Source organism: Barbatula barbatula (assembly GCF_947034865.1).
Source record: "Barbatula barbatula genome assembly, chromosome: 19".
Classification (NCBI taxonomy): Eukaryota; Metazoa; Chordata; class Actinopteri; order Cypriniformes; family Nemacheilidae; genus Barbatula; species Barbatula barbatula.
The window spans coordinates 15583892-15608475 of NC_136782.1; the positions used below are offsets into that span (position 1 = coordinate 15583892).

The following is a 24584-nucleotide window of genomic DNA, read 5'->3' on the forward strand; positions in this document are numbered from 1 at the left end:
AGGAGGAGCGTGTGCAAACTACCTGTGGGCGTGGTTTCGGTGGTTTCGGTTCACCTGTGTCAGGTGACGTTTCAATTTACCTGCAACTCTTTTTAAGTGAACAGGCAGACTTGGTTCTTAGCACAATATCTGTTTTCCATAAAGTTCCATTATATTGTTCAGAAATGTAAATGACTATATTTGAGGATGGCGTTTGCGCACCTGTAGCCTATGACACCTACCCCGGGGAGATCCTTGGAGAAGGAAGCCGGTGGAGTGAAGTTATACGAAGTTGCACGTAAGTGTTACGCTGGAGTAAAGTTCTTTTAGAAATGTTTAGCGTTTTTAAACAACATCCATTTCAGATCTAGTTAGCAAGTTTTTAACGTGCGCGAATTTATCATTTGATCGGCGTTGCATATGCTTGCATGCGTCCGTTTGCGTTCACACTCGTTTTTGTATGAACCCTTCAAAAGTTTAATCGTTTAAAAAAGGTAACTAGATTAAGCATGACATCATCACTGATATATGGTGATACGGATGATAATCAATACGATGGTTACTAAACTTTTACTATAATGAAACCGTGTTTAATTTTCCTAATGGAAATCACTTTCGGGGACGTGTAGCCTACCAGCTGGTAAATAATGAACACGTGATGGCGTGCAATGGGTGTGTTTGTTTTGTTTCTATTCCAATATTGTTTTCGAAGACTTTAAATATGTTGTTGACTGAGGTGAAAGGTGTGCATGAATCACCGGTGGGGTGACAACACGAGGTTATTGGGTTACTGTATGTGATACTCGGGGCCCTTTGATTTCTCCCGCAATGATCTCGCCTGCAAGGTGTTCTGGGAGTATTTACTGTTTTCTATCTACATTAATCGTCATGTGGTGTTTTTCAACGTTTCCTGTTAATCATAAGCTACTTTACATTGATTTAAGTCACCTGCTAAAACAACAACGTCCCAGTGGTTCATCCCAACTGTTAACCAATATTAAAAGCAATGCCAATTTCCATTATGACCATTAAACACATTAGAATTTCTTTGATTTCCCAGCAGGGTTAAAAGCAATATCCGCGTGTTCATCCAGTAATTCATGCCTGTTTGGTTCTTCATTCCAGAGATCTCTGACACCACAATATTTAAGTTATCTTTATTTTCTCCGATGTATTTGTTCAGAAGTCATTTCATTGAAACGATGCTTCTGCAGTTCTCTCCATCACAATCCATCTCCTACAATGCATTAGCATAAGAATGCTGTTAATAGGGTGCTCATCTTTGAACTCTGTTTGTGCTTGGTTATTTAAATACTTCACGCTGTTTATGACATCATCATGTTGACATGAGAAATGCAGTGTAATTGATATCCAGACAGTTGATTGTGTAACTGACAATGGTAGACAGCATATTAGAGTTTGAGCAAATGCTTTTTCGTCATGAATGATTCTAGGTGGCCTTTGAGCCTGCATGTCTTGCACAAGAACTGAATTGGACTTATTTTAGGCCGAGACGTTTTCTTATCTCAATCTGCCAGGGGCTTTCCAATGAAGCCTGTTAAAAACTATTCTCTGATTTTCAGTCAACGCAGTCTCTTAAGATTCAATCGTTCACGATTGCTTTAGTTCATTTTTAAAATGTAGGTCCAAATCTAAAAATTAAATTACTGGGGCTGAATAAACTAGCAGTGAGGCAATGCCAGGCAAAGAGGCTTTTTTCAGCACAGCACATAAAGATATTTCCTGTTTTGTGGTCAAGGTAGACCTATTCACATCCGACTTTCGAAATCCACAGAGGTGATTTTATTTGAAGGGCATCGGTTGAAATACTCGAGTGTTGGTTTTAATGGCAAGAGAGGGGTTTATAATTTTTTTTAAATATCCCTTCCTAGGCCCATTTGGTTTGAAGGCAGGGTATAAATATACTCAACAAAACACACTTCTTTGCCAGAATGACACCATGCTGTGTTTAATGATGAATGGCGTCATGCATCGGTAGTAATTGGCCATTCAGTCTAATGCTGCTCCTGGCTTTCATTGTTATGCTCTCTTCTCTGTATCGTAGTTTCAATGGCGAAACTTCAGATCTCCCCCTGGGCTGAGCTTTGTTTGAAAACCAGGACTCGTATTTCAATAGCACTTGTAAAGACTGAATGAGTTTTGTATTTCTGCATAAACGGGTGACTGGAGCAGTGTGGGACCAACTTCAATTGCCTTTGGCAGGAAGTGATATCCGATTTAGTTATAGCTTGGTGTATTGCTGAGTTTGTGAAAATGCATTTTTTTCTAATTTTAATAAACAAGGTAACAAGGAACTTGTACCTTTCGTACAAAGTAAGCATGATCATTGTTACAAATTATCTTACTTGATTATAAATAGAATGACTTCGAAATAATATGGAATCTTTATCGTGATGAATTGCATCCAGAATGAGAGTTTGTGTTTACATAATATGTCTGTGTACTGTACTTGTAAACATGCACGTATGCATATATTTAAGAAAAATATAAAGAGCATGAGGATTGTTTATCTTTGGATTTTGGACTAACCTTTTGATTTCCAGATTAAGGTAATTGAGAGTTACAACGTCGGGTAAACTATCAGAGCTCACAGTGTTTGCATTTCTTTTTAACAACTTGATTAATATTGAAAAGCATGAAACATTATTTTCATCCTTTCCTCTCTCTTCCAAAATAATGACCTTGCTTCAGGCCAAAACGGTGATGTGTCAGACAGTAGTCTGTGTTGTAGTGTGTTAAACGTGCCGTCTGTCCTTGAATGAATCCATTAGATGGATGTTATTTTCCCTGAGCACAACACCTGTCAGGCATCTGCTAGGCGGGGAGTCATAGCTGAGAGAACAATCATTTCCATCTCCAGCTATGATGTGTTCATGTGGTGCAGCAGAATTCATCTTCTTAACAAGAGTGCTTGTTGGAGTTGCTTGCCTGTGGCTGTATGCTGCAATGAATGGGTGACAACCTAGTTATATGTTTGATACGATCACAAAGCGGCACCTTCTCTGTGGGATCTCTTGTTTTCAGAATTTTGTTTAAAGCTTGAGAAATGAAGGTAATTCCAAGAGGACGCTGTTTAGAAAATCTCACCAGCTTGCCAGTGTTGTAAATGGAATTAGAAAGAGTCTGCATTGGATTTGAAGGCTGATCTAGATACCATACCATAAGGACCTCGCTGGCTAATTCTAGTGGAGAGTCTGCCTTTTATTAGCAGTGTTTTTGGTTTAACAGTGATGGTTTTACTTGTAATGAACTGGATATTATGTAACTCCCAGAGGATTGAGGGTAGGTGTGCTGCACTGCTCGGAAGCCCCTCTTCCCTCCACATAACTCCACAAGGCCTGAGGCAAAAAGGGGGACCAGTTTATCCTCCACTTTGTCTGTAGAGGATCAGATCAGGTGTCCTGGCACCAGCATCTTCTATCCGGGTGCTAAGAAAGGTCTGTTTGTTTGAGGTTTTGGGCCTGTGGCACCAAAGAGACAATAAATGCAGTCTCTGCGAGGATGGGGTGGGAGATGGGTTTTGGGCTCAGGGAGAGCTTAGCGCCGATGAGAGAAACAGAATTCGTGAGCACCCATCACCGGAAACACAGATGTCCCTCAGACTGCCTCCATTGGATGGCACAGACGGGAGTGGGAAGAATTCCGTCACCTTACCGCAGAGCTATTTTAGTCTGCGTAGTTTGGGTACTCTCACTGAGTGAATGGTGTTAAATCGTACAATTTTCTTTGTTATCTTGAAAAAAGATGACTACAGTATCTGTCATTACTTACTTTACGCATGTACTCAATATATAGACTATATGTACCTCAGACAGTACATGGGTTTGTTCAATTGAGTTATTCTAAATAATATTTAGGGTCCAGTGAATGAAATTTAGCTGCATCTTGTGCTGAGGTTGTGTATTGCAAACAACGGCTCACTCCACTGCTCACCCCTCCCTTTCGAAGCAATACAGTGGGTGACACAGAACTAAGATGGTCACGTTTTTGCGTCTTTGCCAAAGGAGATGATGTATTTACAAATGTGTTCTTTAGGGCAGTTTATCCGTTTAGGGCTATTGTAGAAATAACGTGGCAAATTCCATGTAAAGGGACCAATAGTGTTTGTGGATTGAAATGGCTCATTCTAAGGTAATAAAAACTTAACGCTTCATTATGTTAGGTCTTTATACACCTCTTAAGACATAATTACATATACTGTATTGCATTTCTGTGTTAAGATCCTTTAAACAATTACACATTGATCATTTTTTGTGTACATTTTATTAATATTAATGATAGTTCCAAACAAAATTAAACTCATTTCTGATTTGTGGACCTTACTAACTGCGCTTTGCATTAAACAGAAAAGGTTAGGAATAGGTCTTATTTCGTAGTTTGTTTTGTGTCAGATTTAACTTTTGAAATGTTGGTCCATGAATCTAATTGGTAGAGTTTCAGTGACTCACCTGCGTGATTGATTAGAATCATTAGAGACGCTATTAAACTCATTTTTGTCCTCCACCTCAAATTAATCAATATAGAATGTGGGCAGCAGTTGGAGAGTAGACATTTCTTCTTGCTTGGCAGTGTGTGGGATGAGATGCAGTACATGCCCCGCCCCGAGCTTGGCTGGAGATCCCCAGACATAATCATGGTCTGTGTTTACAGCTTCTGATGAAAACGGCCTCCGTCTGAGCTTTTTAAAGTGTTATGACCTTTTCTTGGCTTATCTTCAAGTGTGCAAAGCAGTCAGTGGGCGGCAAAATGGGTAACACTACCTTCATTTGCCGTGAGGTTTATTCAATGCCAGAGAAGAGTTCGTGTTTAGAAAGAAGAATGATTGATGCACTCTCTAGAAAAACTCTTGTTTACCGTAAGGGTGTTTTGTGCATGAACCAAGGTGTCATATGATCTTGAAAGATCACTCATGCAGGTCAATAAAATCAGAATGAGAAGCAGAGAGTGATTTGCGCTTCATTGATATATTGAATGCGTCATTGTTTTTATTTTGCTTTCTCATCTCTGCATCTCCTTGTGCTTAAATGGAAGCTTTTTATTTCCTGTCGCAGGCGGGTAGTTTGCATGTTTATTCAGCTCTGGCTCATTTAAATGCGTGCTGTGAGTTGTGGAAAGGTCCCAGATGCACCTGCCTCGTCTGTTTTTGGCCAAACCACTGACACTGAATGGGATGACTAAGCATAAGACATCTGTAATCCAGTCTGTCGTTTACATCCTTGAATGTCTCTCATCCTGGTATCTGTATTCATTTGCTGTGATCTTTGGCCATGACTGGACTTCAGGATGTGAAGAACAGCTGACAAGATTGTGTGTGTTCATTTGTTGTGTTTCAAATTTTTCTAAGTTGCTTTGGATATTTACATTTGCTAATGCCTAAATGAATGTAAAGACTTTGTTATATGATTACCACGGGCAGTTGTTTATGTTCCTCAAATAAATTTTACCTTAATATTGAGCTACTTCGTCACAACATGTGGATCACCCTGTGGGGTTCCCTCTGGTTATTCAATAAATGTAGGCGATTCCAACCTCATGGATTTAAATACCCATGGGGTCTATAAAGAGCCATCCCTTCACCGTTTGTTGGGTGTTATTGAACAAAAAAGACGACAATGTGAAGAATGTAGGAAAGCAAACTGTTTTAGGGGAATTTGCACTACCATTGTAATTTTTCCTACTATGGTAGTCAATGGTGGCCAAGAACTGTTTGGTTACAAGCATTCTTCTAAATATCCTTCTCTGTGTTCATCGGAACAAAGAAATGTATACAGATTTGTGCCTTTAACAGCAGAAGGCAGCAGTTAGAGACAGATCTTACAGCAAAAGTATTCACAAACATGTGATGTAATGTCAATGTCTTTTTTGATCTAATTTACAATAGGACTACAAAACACCTCTGTAAGCCATCTCCATGGATGAGAACTCTTGGTTTTGTAACTTTAGGTGTGTTTGTCAGTGCTGAGATGTCGGCCTACTGGGCACATATTATGAGAAGGTGAAATGAAATCAGATCTGTAATGTCCCATTTGCACTCATTGTGTGGCCACACCTGTTGACATCGAGAGGATGTAAACCCATCGCTCCCTTAAGACCTGCCACAGTGTGAGCATGGAGATGGGAAATGGCCTGCGGCCTGCTGTAACTTGCTCCACATCTGTAAAGGTTCGGAATGGATGGCTACGTTTGCAAAAGCATGAGCAGGATCTCAGCAGGTTAAGAAAAGCAATAACGCTGCCTTCGATTTTCAACCTGACTGCCTTAAGACTCAGTCCAGTGGCTTAATGCCCTCCGCCGGGGCGAACTCGCAGAAGACCCTGAGAAATGGCCGTCATTTCAGCAGGGCCTGAAGCCTATGTGTACCTGTGGTGGAAGCAGTTGAGGTGGATGGGAAGGTTGCGAGTAAATTATGCCCGTCTAACTTTGAGATATAAGATGGCTGGGTTAAATGACTGACAGGGCCATTTTCAAGCGATCGTGCAAGGCAGGCCCATTCATAAATGTGGATCTTGTTTGCACTTTTATTTCAGACGGAGACGGGTGACAAGGAGCTCTTAAGCTTCTCTCAACATTAAAATACCTTTCTTTTGTCAGAAGGTCAAAAGTGAGGTTAACGCGAGTGAGCATCAGTCTTGGTTGACAGCAGCCGTGGCCTGGCATAGCTGACCTTGCTCTGCCAGGCAAATTATGCAGGTATTAGAGTGAGGAAAATCTGTTTGGCTTTTTTCTCTGCCAGGGCTGGGGTGGCAGCCTCGTAACTCCTTTGGGTAATGGGCATAAAACTGATTTATGGTTTTTGATGGCTGAAGTTCTACCCCAGAGCGCAGGAGCCTTTTCTCAATGTCTGAGGTGTCTGAAATTTGGAATCACTTTGTCATGCCAGGAAACTTAATGCTGCAGCTATGGGCTTCTCTCCACTGTGAATTGATCTTCTTTGGGGGTATTTAAAGAGAAACTGGATGACTTTAAACCTTCCAGGATATTAGCTTTTGTTACGCATGTTAAAAGCAGTGCGCTATGTTTTTACAACCTGTGACTCGGCAAAAGCCTGAAAGACATTTTTAGTATGCATGTTATATAGTTAGCACACTTTTTAAAGGTACAGTATATGAAATTTAACGGCCTCTACCGGCGAGGTTGCGAATTGCTACCAACGGCTCACTCCCCCCCCCCCTTTCAAAGCACTACGGAAGCTGACCCAGAACTAAGATGTCGTCACGTTTTCACTTCTTTGCCGAAGAAGATAACTTATTTACAAAACACGCTCTGTAGAGCAGTTAGAAATAGCTAGAAAAAAATAGAAAGATAATAGATAATAGTTTATTCTAAGGTATTTAAAACATAACACTTTATCATGTACGGGCTTTATACACCTCTGAAGACACAGTTGTGTATTTTATTACACGGTTTGTTGGAATGCTTGATTCTAATTGGCCAGTCGCGACATTTGCAGGTTCGTTGTTCCCAGATACTCAAAACACAGTAACCCGGATGCGGCAAATCATTTTGACAGGTTTTTTTGAAAAATTTAATATAACATGTATGACATTATACAAATGATTAAACCAAATTGCATTTGTGACATTTGAAGGTCGTTTTTTGCCTTAAAACCAAAAGTAAATGGCTTTTCCTCTCCTTTCTAGAAAATGCAAAGGCTTTAAGTTTTTTGTTTTGACTACGTGCACCGTGTTTAAGCTCAACGCATGAGTGTCCTTTGTGTTCTCGTAAACAGGTCACACTTGGTGATGCCAGGATGTTTGAGGCGACGTCACTCAAAACGTGTCACTATAGAAACACCAGAGTTGGTCCCCGAGGAAGTGATGAAGATGAGGAAGAGAGACAATTGTGTATCATTGACATGAACTCTCAAGGTGGTGTTGGTCTGCACCTGCAGTCTTCAGAGTCCTGCTTCCCAGAGAGAAACTCCCAAGCACATGATGATTTGAAGGATGTCTCTAAAGATTGGTCGTCCATTGGAGACTTAAACCAAGATGTTTCATTCTCTCATGACGGTTGTTCCAAGTAAGGCCTCCTTGTACTGTAAATCCCTGTTACTGATATGTTCACATCATCCTACCTTGTGTTTCTCATTGGCCGTCAGGTTGGAGATGAGGTGGATGCTATGGTATGATTTCATGAAAGAACATTCCTGTTTGGATGACTGGCTTCGAGCAGCTGAGAAAATAGCAGTGTCTCCTAACTCCAGTCATGTGCTGTATGTTGCTGCAAAAGAGGAGTTACAGAAGTATGAGGTAATGAATCCGTGCCTCATTTGCATAGATTAAAAGGGGCAGTTTACCCAGAAATGAAAATTATTTAATTTACATACCCTCACGTAATTTCAGACTTGTGTGACTAACTTTCTTTCTGCTGAACACAAAAGAAGAACTTAAGCAGAATGTTGGTAATCAAACAACATTGTCACTCATTGACTTTCATTGTATTCACACAGAACTAGATATTTTGAAAAGTGGTATTGTGTTCCAAAAGGAGTCATGTACCGAATTTTAATGACATTGGAGTGAATGAATGATGACAGAATTTTTATTTTTGGGTGAACTATCCCTTTAATGCAAAAATACACTGTTAAAGGAATTGTGTATGGCCTTATTGCTTCCATAAAACACCTGTTTCACCTTGGTTTCCGAACAACATTCGAGTAAAAATAACATAATTTTAGCTGAACAGTTTCTACATATGTGTAGCTCTATGCATAAGATATGCCAGTTGATGGACGTTTAGTCATTATCCAGGTGTATGTCTGTTATTGAGTGGATAGTGGCTAACGTTTTGACACAGCCGACAATGAAAGCGTAATCAACGTCACATAGACACACTTACACAAGTGTAGACAGCACATTTACTCACACTGTCTGAAAGCCTGGGACCTGTGCCAGTCAAGATAAATGACACCAAATGGATGTCAAACTCCTTGGCTCTCCTCCTAGGCACCATCACACTCCGTTGACTGCAGGGGCTCATTCATGCCTCCTACTCTCTCAAACCTCTCACACAGATTTCTTAAAATTACCCTCTTTTGCTGGTCAGAGATGAGCGGGATGATATTTTTGTATTGCTTGTTAAATGCTTGTATAGCTGATAAATAAAGACCCTGTGTTTGTCTTATACTTTATAACAGAGCCTTCGTACAGAAGCCAGAATCCGTTTGACACAGTTGGACAGCTTGAGCCAGAAGAGCCGAACTTTGGTTGGTCTGTTTAGAGGTGCTATGTGTACACGATTGGTGGAAATGACCAAAGACTGTGGCCTGCGGTGGGACCAGCTCAGCAATACAGTGGACACTGTTTGTCGGCGGTTAAAGGTATTGGATTTTTTTAAGATGGCCTTAAAACTGATCAAACTGGACCTTTTAAGTTTGAATGCTTTATTTTGGACATTCTGTTGGTCATGCACAGAAATCATTGTTTTCTGGCCTGTTTCTTAAAGGGGGAGTTCACCCAAAAATGATAATCTGTCATCATTAACTCACCATGATGTCACTTCAAAGCTGTGTGACTTACTCTTACATAGGCTGAAAAACGTACTCGGTTACTTACGTAACCTCGGTTCCCTGAGATACGGGAACGAGTACTGCGTAGCAGGACGCTATGGGGAAAACTCCTTTTTCTCCGATGACTGAAGCAATTCAAAAGCGCAGTGAAACTGCACGGTGATTGGTTGGAAAAAAGCAGAGCTTTGAACCAATCGTAGCGGAGCTGCCGGACCAATGGCGATTGCACCCGCCAAAATGGGCGGGGCTTATGGCTATATAAGCGGACACATCGCCGTAGGGTCTTCAGGTTACTTCGACTGAAGCGACGACACAGCAGCTCGTAGCACGGCAAGGAACGCAGTACTCGTTCCCGTATCTCAGGGAACCGAGGTTACGTAAGTAACCGAGTACGTTCCCTATCGATACTTCACTCGTACTGCGTAGCAGGACGCTATGGGGAACAAGTATAATCACGCCGTGCTACAGATGGAACGAAAAACATAAATGGTCTCGGAGCCTGGGCTCGGAGACGGAGTAAAGCAGGGAAACCCTGAAAGCGGTAGAGGCCAAGCTAGAAGGTGGCCTAGACCGGTTATCGTCCCAGAGTAATTAAGTGCTGGCGTGGCCATAGCCATGGCTCAGCGACCTAATTCAAGCAGAAAGGACCCGGGCCTGAAGGGCCGGAACGTCCAGGTTATAAAACCTTGTAAAAGTGGACGGCGAAGCCCAGCAGGCCGCCGCACAGATATCTTTTATAGAGACACCGCTATACCATGCCCAGGAAGAGGCAACGCCTCTAGTGGAATGGGCTCTAATTCCCGTGGGGCATTGAAGGCCCAAGGAAGAGTAAGCCAGCGATATAGCCTCAACTATCCACTTCGATAGTCTATGTTTCGAGACCGAGGACCCTTTGGTGCGGTCACCGAAGCACACAAAGAGCTGTTCCGACCGTCTGAATGGGGCGGAGCGCTCAAAGTATATTCTTAACGCTCTGACTGGGCAGAGCAGACTAAGCTCTGGATCCCGCTCTGAGGAGGGGAGAGCAGAGAGCGAAATAACCTGTGCTCTGAACGGAGTAGAGAGCACCTTAGGTACATAGCCATGTCTTGGTTTGAGAACGACTCTGGCGTCGCTAGGCCCAAATTCCAGACAGGATGAGCTCACAGAGAGAGCCTGTAAGTCACTCACACGCTTCACCGATGCTAAAGCGAGAAGCAGAGCGGTCTTGAGCGTCAAAGGACGGAGGTCCGCAGATAGCAGCGGCTCAAAGGGAGGACCCTTTAGAGCCCTCAGGACCGTGGGCAGATCCCAAGAGGGAACTGTAAGAGGGCGAGGGGGGTGTAGCCGCCTGGAGCCCTTCAGGAAACGAACGACAAGATCGTTCTTGAATCAAGCCTGCCTCAGCCTTGGGTCGCAGATCTCTCCCAGCTGCTAATAGCAGCCCCGTGGCCCATTCCCCTGAGGCGTCTAGTAGACGGAGCTCTAGCTTGTGATATGGTGTTCAGTACGCTCTCTGGGAGGTCCGTAGGCTCCCGTCGAGAGGCCAAAGGTGCAGAGGGGCTACCAAAAGCACTCGGTGAGCTTGATCCCTGATTCTCCTGATCGTCTGCTGCAAGAGCGCGATCGGGGGAAAAGCATAGAGGAGCCGGTTGGGCCAAGCGTGGGCCAAGGCGTCCTTGCCCTTCGAGAAGTACGTCGGGCAGTGAGTATTGTCTTCTGAGGCGAAAAGGTCGACTTCTGCCTTGCCGAAGAGTTTCCAGATTTGTTGAACCGACATGGGGTGGAGCGTCCATTCGTCTGAAGGAACATTGCTCCGAGATAGCATATCTGCTCCCCGGTTCAGTTTGCCTGGAAGGTGAGTTGCCCTCAGTGAGCGCAGATTGGACTGGGCCCATTCCAAGAGGTGAGAAACTAGGGAAAAAAGGCGTCTTGAGGAGAGGCCTCCCTGGTGATTTATGTAAGATACTACCGTCATGCTGTCTGATCGGACTAAGACGTGACGATCCTTTAGCACCGGTAGGAAGTAGCGGAGGGCCAACCATACTGCCTGCATTTCCAGGTAGTTGATATGGAGGCTTCCTTCCTGGTTCGACCAGAGGCCGAAGGCCGGGTCGCCATCGCACAGAGCCCCCCAACCCGTGTTGGAGGCGTCTGTCGTGACCACTTTCCGACTGGATGTGGAGCCCATGGGCACACCCTGCTCTAGCCAAAGGGGATCTTTCCACGAGGCTAGGGCGGTTACGCAGGCTTGATTCACCACAACACGCAGTCGACCAAGACGCCAAGCGTGTGGAGGAACTCTGGGCTTCAGCCAGTACTGGAGGGGGCGCATCCGGAGGATGCCCAGACTCAGTACCTGAGATGCAGAGGCCATCAGACCTAGCATTTTCTGAAAAACCCTGAGGGGGCGTGAAACCCCGGGTGTGAATGAGGCCGCGAGCCGTCGAATGACCAGAGCTCGGTCTGGAGAAATTCTGGCGGTCATGCGTTTTGAGTCGAAGACTGTTCCCAGGAACAAAATGTTTTGGCTGGGTGACAGTGCGCTCTTGGCAAGATTGATCCTGAGTCCCAGGCACTCCAGGTGGCTGAGGAGGAGGGATCTGTGAGACTTTAGCTCGTCCTCCGACTGGGCTAGAACAAGCCAGTCGTCGAGGTAATTCAGAATGCGGATTCCCTTCTGTCTGAGAGGGGAAAGAGCCGCATCCATGCACTTCGTGAAAGTGCGGGGAGCTAGAGAAAGTCCGAATGGAAGGACCGTGTATTGATAAGCAATTCCCTCGTAGGCGAATCTCAAGAATCGTCTGTGACGAGGGGCTATCTGAATGTGGAAGTAAGCATCTTCCAGGTCCAGGGAGAAGAACCAGTCCTCTGGGCGTATTTGCGAGAGGATCTGCTTCATCGTGAGCATCCTGAAGCGCCGTTTCATAAGGGCGTGATTCAGATGCCTGAGATCGAGGATGGGGCGGAAGCCGCCGTCCTTCTTTGGTACTAGAAAGTACCGGCTGTAGAAGCCTGACTCGATTTGGTCTGGGGGAACCATTTCTATGGCTCTTTTTCCCAGTAAATTCCTCAACTCCGTGCGCAGAACGTGAGAATTTGAGTCCTGCACTCGGGTGGGGACGACCCCGCGAAAGCGCGGGGGTCGACGAGCAAACTGGAGTGAATATCCTTGGGATATTATTTCCAGAACCCAGTCTGATACCCCGGGGATGGCTCTCCAGGCCTTGGCCCGGGTGGCAAGGGTTTGGGTGTAGAGAGGAGATACGCCGCCTTTTGGGGGCTTGACTCCCAGGAACAATGGAAGAGGAAGTTTGCTCTTTTTTTGACAAAGTTTGTGTTTTATTAAACATTTTGCAGAATGTGGTGTGGGCGTTAGAAAAGGCCCCGCACTTACAACATTGCATTTTAACAAAACATTTTTGCCGGCACCCGGAACTGAACGGGGTGACCTGGCAGACATGAGAGCAGTCTTTGAAGGAGGGTCGGCTGGAGCGGGCCCTGTAGCCTTCCTCTTCCTCGCATAGGGCTCAGGATGGGGCCTGAGGCGCAGGGTCCAGCGTGATCTTTGGCCGGGGACCTTGTCGCTGAGGATGCGGGAAGCGCCGTCCAGATCGGGAGCGCTGACGGTTGTCAGCTCCCGAAGCCTTCTGAGCAGCAGGGGTTCTTACCGGCTGTTGCGTCGAGGCTGGCTTAGGATGGCTCGCCACCGGCCGAGATCCGGGTCTTTTAGGCAGAAAGTGCCTCATGGCTTGCGAAGACTTCTGCGCTGCCGTGAAGCGTTCTGCGAAACCCTCCACCGCCGGTCCGAAGAGGCCGGTCGTGGAAATAGGAGCATCCAGGAAGGGGACCTTATCCGCATCCTTGATCTCCGTGAGCGTCAGCCATAGATGACGCTCAAGCACCACCAAGCTGGCCATGGATCTGCCTATCGCCTGGGCCGTGGCCTTGGTGGCGCGTAGAGCAAGATCCGTCGCGCTCCGTAGCTCTCTGAAGAGCGCAGGGTCAGGGTCGGACTCATCCATGCCTTGGAGGAGCTTGGCCTGATAGACCTGGAGCACAGCCATGGAGTGAAGCGCTGAAGCCGCCTGGCCTGAGGACGAGTATGCGCGTCCAGCGAGGGCCGAGGTGGTCCTGCACGGCTTGGAAGGATGAGACGCTTTAGCCCTCCATCCGATGGCGGCGGGCGGACACAGATGTGCGGCCACAGACTCATCGAGGGGGGGTAGCTTCTCGTATCCTTTTTCCTTTTTTTTGAGGAGGAAGAAGGTCGAAGACGGGCCGAGTAGGGGGCGCGCCATGACTTCGTGAGTTCGCCGTGAACTTCTGGAAAGAACGGTGAGTTACGTTGACGAGGAGCCTGACGGCGCCCCGGCAAAAACCACTCGTCCAAGCGGCTGCGAGAGGGTTCCTCTGGGGGAGACCACTCCAAACCCAGCTCGTTGACAGCCTTCGTGAGGACCCGGAAGAGCTCGGAGTCCGCACTGGGGGCGTGTCCGCCGGGTTCTGGAGACGGCGAGGGGGCGGGGTCATCCAGCGAGCCCGCTAACTCCTCCCCGTCTGAAGCCGCTAACGACATGGCGTCGTCATCCTCCGGTTCGTTTCCACCGAACGAGATCATGTCACAGGCGGCCGCCAGTGGACGCTGATCTGTTCGGGTGAAACAAACCGGGGAAACATCTCTCTGCGGGGAAAGCGAGGCACGGCGTGCCGGCGTGAGCTCGCGTTTCCCCGAGCGCTTAGCTCCTCTACCCCGCTGCTTCAGTCGCACAGAGTCCTGTGCGAGCAGCGGCGGCGGGGATCGAGGGGCGGAGTCACTCTCTGAAAAGAAAGCTATCCGCGTGCGCAGAGAGGAGAGACTCATACTCTCGCAGTGAGAGCATTCCGTCTCTTTTAGCGCGTTCTCTGCGTGGGAGAGACCCAGACATGAAACGCACTCGTCGTGACCGTCGACAGCGTGCAGGAAAACCCCACACGAGCGACAGGGACGACGCGGCATTGTAGCGCAGTGAAAACTGCACGTAAATGCCGCAGGAAATTTGCTCTAAACGCTCTCTGAAAAGAAAGCGTGAAAATTGCTCTTTAGATTCGCCGGATAGCGGCAGGGAAAAGACCGGCTGGATCGCTAAGCCGCTCACACGCTAAGCCGCTCACACGCGAAGACGCCAACAGAAGCCGCCGGAGCGAAGCCGCTGATGAATCCGCTGGAGCGAAGGCGCTGAGCCGAAGGTCGAATCCGCTGCAGGTGCTCTCTCGACGGCGAAGCAGTCAGTCTCGGGAAGCGAAGACGAGTCGTCGCTGAAGGAGAAGAGATCTGAAGACCCTACGGCGATGTGTCCGCTTATATAGCCATAAGCCCCGCCCATTTTGGCGGGTGCCATCGCCATTGGTCCGGCAGCTCCGCTACGATTGGTTCAAAGCTCTGCTTTTTTCCAACCAATCACCGTGCAGTTTTCACTGCGCTTTTGAATTGCTTCAGTCATCGGAGAAAAAGGAGTTTTCCCCATAGCGTCCTGCTACGCAGTACGAGTGAAGTATCGATAGGGAACCAATTGCAAGTCATGGGCACTGCCGTTGTTTGGTAACCAGCATTCTTCAAAATGTCGTCTTTTGTGTTCTTTGGACGAAAGGTAAGCCATACAGGTCTGAAATTACAAAAAGATTAGTAAATAATGGCAGAAATTACATTTTGGCACTCCATCACATCATTGGTTGTGATTGTCAAACCAAAGTGTTCATTGTTTATTTGTCGGGAAAACCAAATTATAAATGTGCATGTTAAAGGGATAGTTCACCCAAAACTGAAAATGTTATTAAATTTTTTTTTTTTAAGAATTACACGCCTCCATTTTAACTTTCTCAAAACGTCATTCCAAAGGCCTTAAAAGAATGCACGCTTGAAAGATTTTACTCACTACCACAGTGCCGTTAGTCTCTCTGACTCCTTTCCTCTCCATTTTAATCCCATTAACTCTTTATCCATACAGCCTTCTGCTCTCCCTGCGTCCGTTTTACATAATTCTGCCCCGTCAGCTGGAGTTGACCCCCTTACACCATTTGGCTGTGCTCCACTGCACTACATATGCCACTTACTGTGGCGTTCTGTGTCTTTGTTTTGTTTATGCCACTTGCAGTCCTGCACTTTGATATACTTGCCTGTCACACTCCGTCTGTGCTAAAATCAGCATCAGGTTGTAGACGGTCAGACAGAATCATATACAGTGTCTGTTTGTGTGTCTCAGCACTTTGTGTGCCAGCGGGAGGATTTCGAGAGGCAGAGGGAAGAGATGGCTGTGTGGCTGACTGACATGGACCTCCGGTTGACTGAAGTGGAGCACTTCTCGGGCAAAGATACCTGCTCAAAGATGCACCAGCTTCAGGTATTCCTGCTTGCATGGAAACATGGATCTATAAGGAATATTAGTGCATTTAGGGAGACTGTAAAAACATTCAGGCCCCAACTCAAATTTAGTTTAGAGAGTGTCGCATAGTGGATTCTGCGGTTCCAACAGAATAATTCACAAGCCATTGTCCTTGTCATGACTGTTTTGTAAGTCAAAATAATAAAACTGTCCCCACAAGAAACGAACACGTAACTCTTGGAATTCTTATTAATTTACCTTTAATACTATATAAATCTTGCAAACAAGTCCAAGGAATGTATTTCATTTTGTTATTTCCACCCATAATGTGTGCACTGTTTGTTAAATATGTGTTGTGTGCATGTTCATATCAATCCTTCAGGGATTCCAGGAGGCAGTTGCGGAGAGTGCAGGCCGACTGAACGATTTGCTCCAGCATGGGGAAGAACTGATCCAAAGAAGTGAGCCAGCGGATGCCCAGGCCATCGAGGACCAGCTGCAGGAACTTCTGCTCCACTGTACTCGAGTGTTTCAGGGCCTAGGCCGGCTGCACACACGTTTGCTGAGCATGAGACTGGTACATGTGCACACGCATAGCTGAGATTTATCAAGTTCACGGCAGGTTTGAAGAATAATGGTGAACCAATTGGATGATTGCTGATGGTCCTTGTATAGTATCTAGAATATAATCTGTGTTATCACGCAACGTGTGCACAATCCGTGAAACACCATCAAGCTCCCCTTCCAAAATCCCTTAATAGCCTAATATTTTTAATTCAACACATTTTGTGACACCCCAAGTTCGCATTCGCGAACCAGGGCCAGTGCATTTTTCAGGAAATAATTATCCCAAGGGAAAGCTAGTCAAGCATCTTGACTTCATACGTTCTGGCAGAAAAGTCACAAAAACACCCTCTGAATAGCCTGAATAGTTGTCTTGTAGCCAAGCAGCCACTGTACAATACATGTACTGTCCATTTCAACAAGTCCCTTGTGTTGGTCTTTGTCTCTTTGGGTGCAAGGGGCTCATGTAAAGACATGCTGGATCTGTAGCGTGCTTATGTTCATTATGCAGTTGTCAGATTTAGGATGCTAATAGAGTCCCACACCAGATATATCATAATGAATTACCATTGCATGTATTCCATGGCTCAGAAAACCCACGCAATGTCTATAATGTGCAGCGGTATGCGTTTCATCCTGCAGTATGTCATTGTGTAAACGGATCTTAAAAGGTTCTCCAATGATCCCAAAATGTGGATCTAGAGACATGAGAAATAATTCTAGATCTTAAAAACCAGTTTATTTCTTTCTAAAAGTGTATACATTTTTTTTACTTTTTAAATATTATAACAAAACTTAAAATTATATATCACGGGTGTAGTGCTTTTACTTAATTTATTTTCATTCTCATCAATAGTACTTTCATAAAGCTTGTTAGGTTTTAAAATAATATACAGATCTATGTAATTGTTTTGCTAAATGCAATTGGTTCAAGCATTAAAGGAACAGTTAATCCAGAAATAAAAATTCTGTAATTATTTACTCACCCTCGAGTTGTTCCTACTAAAGTAGTCTATGGTGGCCAAGAACAGTTTGGTTACAAGCATGCATCCAAATAACTTTGTGTTCATCAGAACAAAGAAATTTATACAGATTTGGAACAACTTGAGTGTGAATAAATGATGACAGAATTTTTATTTTGGGGTGAAAATATTCCTTTAAGTGTTGCTTGAAGCAATGGTTTGCCAAAACATTTTAAAGTTCACCCTCATGTCATTCTGTATATGGAACAGGAAAGAAGATATTTTGAGAAATGTCTCAGTGGGTTTGTGTCCATACCATTGAAGTCAATGGTGGTCAGTGTTCTTTGGTTACCAAAGTCTTGACAAATACCTTAATTTGTGTTCTGACATAAAAATGAAAGTACTGTAATTTAGTTAACCTTAAGGCCGCAATCCTAAGAATCCAGATACCTTAAGGCCACTTCACTTTGTACTTTTTTTTTAAGTGTGTATTTCATTTTTTACGTAGTATTAGTTTCTCTAAATTATCTAACTTTTTCACACCGTTTAAAGGATTCACACCCTTAAACTGAAATTAAACTTTGCTTCACGTATGACTGCAGGTGTTTGAGGAAGACTGGGCCCTGTACGCTCCTGACTCCGGCTGTCCCTCTGAAAGTATGCTGGAGGATGAGTGTTTTGCTGATCGCTCTGTGGCACCTCAGTCTCAGGCCGGACTTCCTCATTCCAGCCAAGATCACTTGGTTCTGGAGTGGGATCCTTCGGTGGACATTGGTGGTTCTCATGACGACACAGACTCCTCCTCTTTCAGTGCAGCTGCAGGTGGGGATCTCAGTGCCAGGTGTAAAGCAATCAAGTTTTTATCCATTATATGCAGCATCAAATGAGAACTATTGCATGCCATTTGATGTCATTCACAATATATTTCCTTTGTGCTTTAAAAAAACGTATACACTAGAAATGTATACACAGGGAGTGTTCTGTTTGTCAAGTATAGTTTCCTTTTATTCTTGCAGGTGTATCTTGCATATATGAAGCAGCCAGATATCCTCTGAGGAGGAGAATCTACATGACACATGTGGACTCTCAACCAGACAGCAGTCCTGTTAGCGTCAATCACGCAGTGAGTTCATCTGACAGCTTTCAAAGAAACCTTATGTACATTGGAGACCTTGAAGCCAAGGACAGTTTCAGTTTATGTGGTAGTTTGAAAACAAGGGATTTCCATACATTTTCCATATGACAAAATGTAAAGGAGGTGATCTCATGTCTGGGTTTACAATGACCTCTCTGTGTGTCTTTGTGTGCATGGATATGCCAACACATGTTGCCACAAGCAGGCTATGCAATATGTAAATAGGTCTTTAGGTTTTTAAATTTGTTGGTTGGTCTTGGTCTTTTCGTTTTTGTCTTTCTAAAGCATAAAAATAAGCAGGGGTAGTGAAAGTTTTTACATTTTCAAAACATTTTTAATTACCATTGCTAAATTTCAGCAGACAATTTCATTAAAAATAAACAATTTCTTGAAATATATTTTATATGAATATAATGTAAATAATGCAATGTAAAATCAAATTAAAATCTTACATGAAACAGTAAGATAAAATGGCAAAATAAATATAAAAACTAAAATAAATTGATAAAATACAATACATAGAACATTTAAACAAAACAAAAACTGATTAAAATTTTGTTTTGAGTTTTAAATGACATACATATTAGTACATTTCAAATATGAGAATCCATTGTATGTTATGCAAATTGTGTCCTGTAGTGTATAGCAACAAACCACATGTATATCTGTTGTAGAGATGTGCTTTTTTTCCAGGGCACGGAGAAGAGCTTAGAGCATGGAGCCCCACCCCAGACCCCAGTGCCAGGTAAAGTCATGGCTTCTGATTGGTCAGTTTAACTGGTGCCATCCAGTGAAGACGGTGTCTCTCTCACAGCTTAATCGCTCGATAATCATGGACGAGCTGCTCTCAATTTGGCTTGTTTTCTAACATGCTTTAAAAAAGATTTTTGGTGGCTGTTGGATTTTTTCCAAAATCTGGTTCATGATGTATTCAGACTTCAAAACATTTAAATATTCAGCCTTTATGGAAATGTAGCACTGTATTGCATAACCACTATATAAAGTTATGTTTGGTGCTTCCATCCAGGGATTAGGCGTGTTATGATGATGTATTTCATATCCAAAGTCAATTCAGAGTCTTGATTTGTTTATCCAAGGAACTTTACTAAAGTTTGTCTTGTTTTGTTTGCATTTGTGTTTTGGAATACAGTCATCAGAGCTTCTAAGCCCCAGCATGCCAGCCCATTTAAAACATCCACACCTGAACCTAGGTCTTCTGAGCCAGTGACATTTGACCCAGAGCGCATCAGTGCCTGGCTGGGCCAGACGCATCAACTTTGTTCTAAAGCTGTTCAGACAGACCATTCTCAACAGGTAAACTTTGCTTCTTATTATATCTATATTCTTTACTATGAATAGCAACATCAAGGTCACAGATAGTGGTCTACCGATATGGATTTTTCAATGTGTGATACAGATTTTAAGAAAGCAATGTGGTTGATGTGAGACCAATATAACACAATTGTAATTACAGTAAATGAGAGACGTCTATGACCATGTATTGTGCTTGGTAGTAAACTCTGATATCACATAAATTGTGGACAAGAATATGGTGGACCATAAATAAAAATCTAGGAATGCAAACATATACTATTACTTAAAGGTGCAGTGTATGAACTTTAGCAACATTTGGTGGTGAGGTTGTGAATTGCAACCAATAACTCACTCCACTGCTCCCCCTGCCTTACAAAGCACTACGGTGCCTGACACAGGATTAAGATGTCACCACGCTTTCACTTCTTACCTGAAGGAGATAACGTATTTATGATAACACGCTCTGTAGAGCAGTTTGTCCATTGAAGGCTACTGTAGAAACAACATTGTGAATTCCATGCAAAGGGACCGCGGTGTATGTAGAGACGAGTAGCTCATTGTAAGATAATAAAAACATAACGCTCATTATGTAAGGTCTTAACACACTTCTGTCAATAGATCCTCCAAAGAATGACACACTGGCCCTTTAAAATATAATTTTGTATCCACCCCACGCAATGTCATGAGGGCGGTCGCCATGGTCCTCCATAAATGGGATGTGTGTTTACACAGAGTACAAAAATTTAAGCAGCGCAGCGAGTAATGCTACTCATTAAACACTGTCAGCTGTTATATAAATGGATCGCTTTGTAGATTGCTTTTGACACCGTTTGAGGTTAATACTATTAAAATTTTTGATGCAAAGAAGCTGGTGTTTAAATTTCTGTGTCACTTAGAGGCTATAAAAATGCCTGCAATCCAGATGTTTGAATTACAGCCTATTAAAAAGTCAACAACACACTTTGATATCGATTTAGTTGTCTTCACTTGATATTCATATGAAAAATTTGACCTAGAATAAAATCTGTTATATTGTTGATAGACATTGTAAAAAAACATTTGTCGTTTTACTACAACACGAGCCTGAAAACTTTATGATTTGTTCTGGATTGTATTGAGATTCAGTAGATCTTTTTTACCGCAGTGTCACAAAAGCTGAGTGGATGCCCGGGGCATTTGCGCATGGAGAATTTTTGCCAAATCTCATTAAGGCTAGACTAGAGTGTAGTATTCTGCGAGCATTATAACAAACTCCAATTTGTTTTGGTCACCGGTTCTCTCTGGTCTCCATTTAAATGCATGTTGCATTGATGCGGAGGGCTTGTAAACATCATATATATATATATATTATAGATATAGACATCAAATTGTGCCGTCTTGACTTAAAAAGCCCAGCACTTGCTGCGGAGGCCGGGCTTCGGTTTCTGAAAAAGAGAATCCTCCGTGATGACCCAGAGGCTGATTGCCGAAGCTTTGGAAAATCCTTGATGAGAAAGAGAGAGAGACTATTTTCATTTCAAAGAGTCTCTTGTAATTTCTCAGCACTCACGGCTAATTGGCAGATTTACAGGGATGGGAAAGGAAGTCGCTGCACTAACAGGCTCCTTAATGGCTGGTGTAATTGTGGGCACAAACATGGACACCCGGGCTGCGAAAGGGCCAACCGCGCCTGTGTGTTAAACCCACAATGGTGTGATACAAGAAATGTGGACAGGGCAGCGTGTCAGCTGTAGCACCAACAGAAGAGAGCAAATGAGACATCCAGAAGGAAAGCATATAAAAATAGGGCCACCTTATTAGTTAATGGAGCCTGTCTGTTTTGATTTACAATTGTATTTGGTAGCGAACCTATTAGATGCAGCGTGAAATGTGCCATCCACCTCCACGAGCTTTGGCAATCAAAAGTGTTTTGCTTCTTTGCAGGCGTGCTCCAGTTTTCCATCTCTGGGAAAAAAGGAGGGAGCCGAGTATCAGGAGAACATGCTCCCCCAGAGGCACCCCCACCCACTGCAAACCCGTCACACATGTTCCTACCCCCGCCCGTCCGTGTCATGTGACATCCAGCCACAGTCATACAGACGTCACTCAGAAGACCCACAGGTATATCTGGCACGCGCAGACACGCACACCATTTTTCACAGTGGTACCTTCATAAGCTTCTACACGTCGCACTGTACAAAAACTGTCACGATCACTAGGGTTTTGGAATCAGCGAATTTGGCTTCCTGCATATTGTATGGTGTACTTTGCACCTCTCAACACACTCCACACATAATTATGCTTGTAATGTTCTCCAGTGCCAAAGATCTGGTAAACAATAGAGTCCCTGTAGGCTTCTGTTAATCTCCAGCCATTATCATCTTGTTTCTCTGTCACTAGAGGCTGCAGGAGAGACTTTGTTTCTCTGACTCATCGGAGAACAACAGCTCCGCAAAGCCGAGTTGGTGAGAAAGTGTTTACTATCCAGACTGGGTTGTGTTTATGGATTATAGGCTTTTTCGTTTTAATCTAGTTATTAATTGTATTATTTGGCATGTGTGACATTGCACCTTGACCTTGAGGAAATGCTAATCTTTTTTTTTAAAACAAAAATATTCTTCTTTTTATTGCTTTTGTTTTGGTGGATAATATAAATGTAACACAGTACATTTATTTATTTATATATATATATATATATTCAAGCTCACTTATAGCTCATATGGGAGAGCATAATAAGAAATATAATTAATACATTTTATAGCATACCCACATAATCTTAAAGGGACAGAAAACCTCAAACTTCAGTCATCATTTACTCCCCCTCCGGTTGTTCCAAATCTGTATACATACCTTGATTCTAATGAAAACAGAGCAAGATATTTGGAAGAATGCTTGAAACCACACAGTTCTTTGCCACCATTGACCACCTGCAATAGTTCTGTGTTCAGAACAAAAAAATGTATTTAAAAAATGTTTAAAAACTTTGGGTGCGTAAATGAAGACAGAATTTTTTAATCGAAGACGACATCTATAGCTAAAGATTGACTGTTTCTATGTGTGCAGTGACCCGTGTATACTGAAGGCCCCTGCTGGCAGATCATGGCATCATGGCCCCTGGCCGTTGGGGCCCCTGAGGCTTTTTGAAGTGCGGAAGGCCTCGGCATCAATGTTTGTCATCCTGTTTGCCCTCCTGCTTGCTGTGGTGGTCTGGCCCCTAGTTTCACTTAACAACAACCCGTGCCATCGTTCCAATACTCTAACCCGCTCATTTCAACTGGCCCTACATTACAAAGGACCGCCTCCCACCTGATGATGCAAACTACGTTACCGTGACCTAACAGCAAAGAGCTTAGAAGACCCAAGAGAATCCAGTGGGCTTGCTTTATCATCTCACCTGGAGATGGGGTGGGGAAAAGGAACTCCTCAGAGGCCACAAGTTTAAACCCTATGAAGTGCACTTAAGTCTACTCTGGTGATTTAAACCTTCCACAATTTCAGAGAGAATAAAACATTAAAGACGTTTGATGACTGGAGATATCAGTGTTTAAAAATGCCTTGTCAAACACGTTTACGTGAATTTTCTATATTGTTTGTGCATAAATCAAGCTAACTGACGTCTTGAAAATTGTTCAGCTGATTATTTATAGATTTGTTATAGAAGCCAATAAAATAATAATTTAAACTGCAGAGGACTTTTATGCATGAAAATGTGTGTACGTGCAAAATCTTTATTTTGTTACTATTGTTAGAAAAAAATGTATGTAAGAACTATTGTATTGAACTAAAATGATTGTACATTTCATACTAAAAACCTGCAATGATTTCATCAGGAGCCCCCGCATTGCATGTTGTAAGCGGTTTTAATAATTGCATCCGGCGCTGTAATTTGCAAGTGACATTAGTCACACAAAAAGCTTTAAAGCACATCAATGGACAGTTATGCACTGCCATGTCATTTATGACTTCTAAAATAAAAGAGATGAGTTGAAAACAAGTGGCCCGCTGTGTATGGTAACTCTGGAATGCATGTGGAGTGATATGGCATGTGAATCCCATTGGGGGGCCAGCGAGTGTCATTCTCTGTGTATTGGGGTTAGTGGACATGCTGAAAGAAGTTTTTGTGTAGCTGCCAGAGATGAACATTGAAAGATTATGAAAGAATGTTTCCAATTCAATTAGCGCACAAATTCTGTTAGTTGGAAAAGTCTGCAGATGGCCTTTCAAACTCTGTCCATTCAGACCTCTGGGAGCTAAACTAGTCGACGCTGCAGAAATCCATTGTCTTGTGTACCCGGTAAACATGCAGGTCTTTGTTTATTTATTGGGCAGGAGAAAAAGTGCATCAAATTGAGCCATATACTGTTGCAAGTTAAGGGCTTATAAAACCCCAAACAGATACATTCTGTTATCTACCTGAGGACGTAAACAAACAGAAGAATGCGGAGGAATTCTGTGGCCGTAAAGATTTTTGTAGAAATGGGTTTCTCTGAATGTGTCATGATACTAAAGGTCACTCCAGCTGTTATAATATCAGTAATTGCAGATTTTAAGAGCGTTTGAATTGGGTGGAAATGAGATCGTGCAGCAATAGTTCATAAGAAGGATGGCAAAGGAAATGGCTGTTTAATAAAACATGCATATTCATTTATCCAGCCTAAATGAAACAGGAATCTTTTTTGTAAATGAATTTTTAGAAATCTAACTCCGTTTTGCTGCTGGTTTCATTTCACTGAGACAATAACAAGTTGACGGGTCAGCTGCCTCCGCTGCTCGGTCTTTAA

The 24584-nt window shown here is 43.6% G+C and overlaps 1 protein-coding gene across 2 annotated transcripts; it reads left to right on the forward strand.

Moving 5' to 3' along the window:
- LOC306908248 (nesprin-2) lies at nt 1-23828 on the forward strand. 2 transcript variants are annotated; one of them, XM_079480947.1, is made up of 14 exons: nt 1-63; nt 163-277; nt 7730-8019; nt 8099-8249; nt 9137-9319; nt 15730-15867; nt 16232-16426; nt 17978-18197; nt 18392-18498; nt 19204-19255; nt 19661-19824; nt 21748-21924; nt 22204-22268; nt 22867-23828. In XM_079480947.1, exons 3-14 carry the CDS (start codon nt 7751-7753, stop codon nt 23111-23113), a joined length of 1968 nt encoding a protein of 655 aa, XP_079337073.1. In that variant the 5' UTR covers nt 1-63; nt 163-277; nt 7730-7750; the 3' UTR covers nt 23114-23828. The 2 variants fall into 2 exon arrangements, with proteins under 2 accessions (XP_079337073.1, XP_079337074.1); XM_079480948.1 differs by having other exon boundaries at nt 208-277.
- Nucleotides 23829-24584: the final 756 nt, after the last annotated feature.

Bases quoted from the DNA above. Each gene is read 5' to 3' on its own strand.
- LOC306908248 (XM_079480947.1), top strand. From the start codon at position 7,751: ATGTTTGAGGCGACGTCACTCAAAACGTGTCACTATAGAAACACCAGA. The intron at 15,868-16,231 runs GTATTCCTGCTT...TCAATCCTTCAG, and splicing joins CAAAGATGCACCAGCTTCAG to GGATTCCAGGAGGCAGTTGC. The intron at 19,825-21,747 runs GTAAACTTTGCT...GCTTCTTTGCAG, and splicing joins AGACAGACCATTCTCAACAG to GCGTGCTCCAGTTTTCCATC.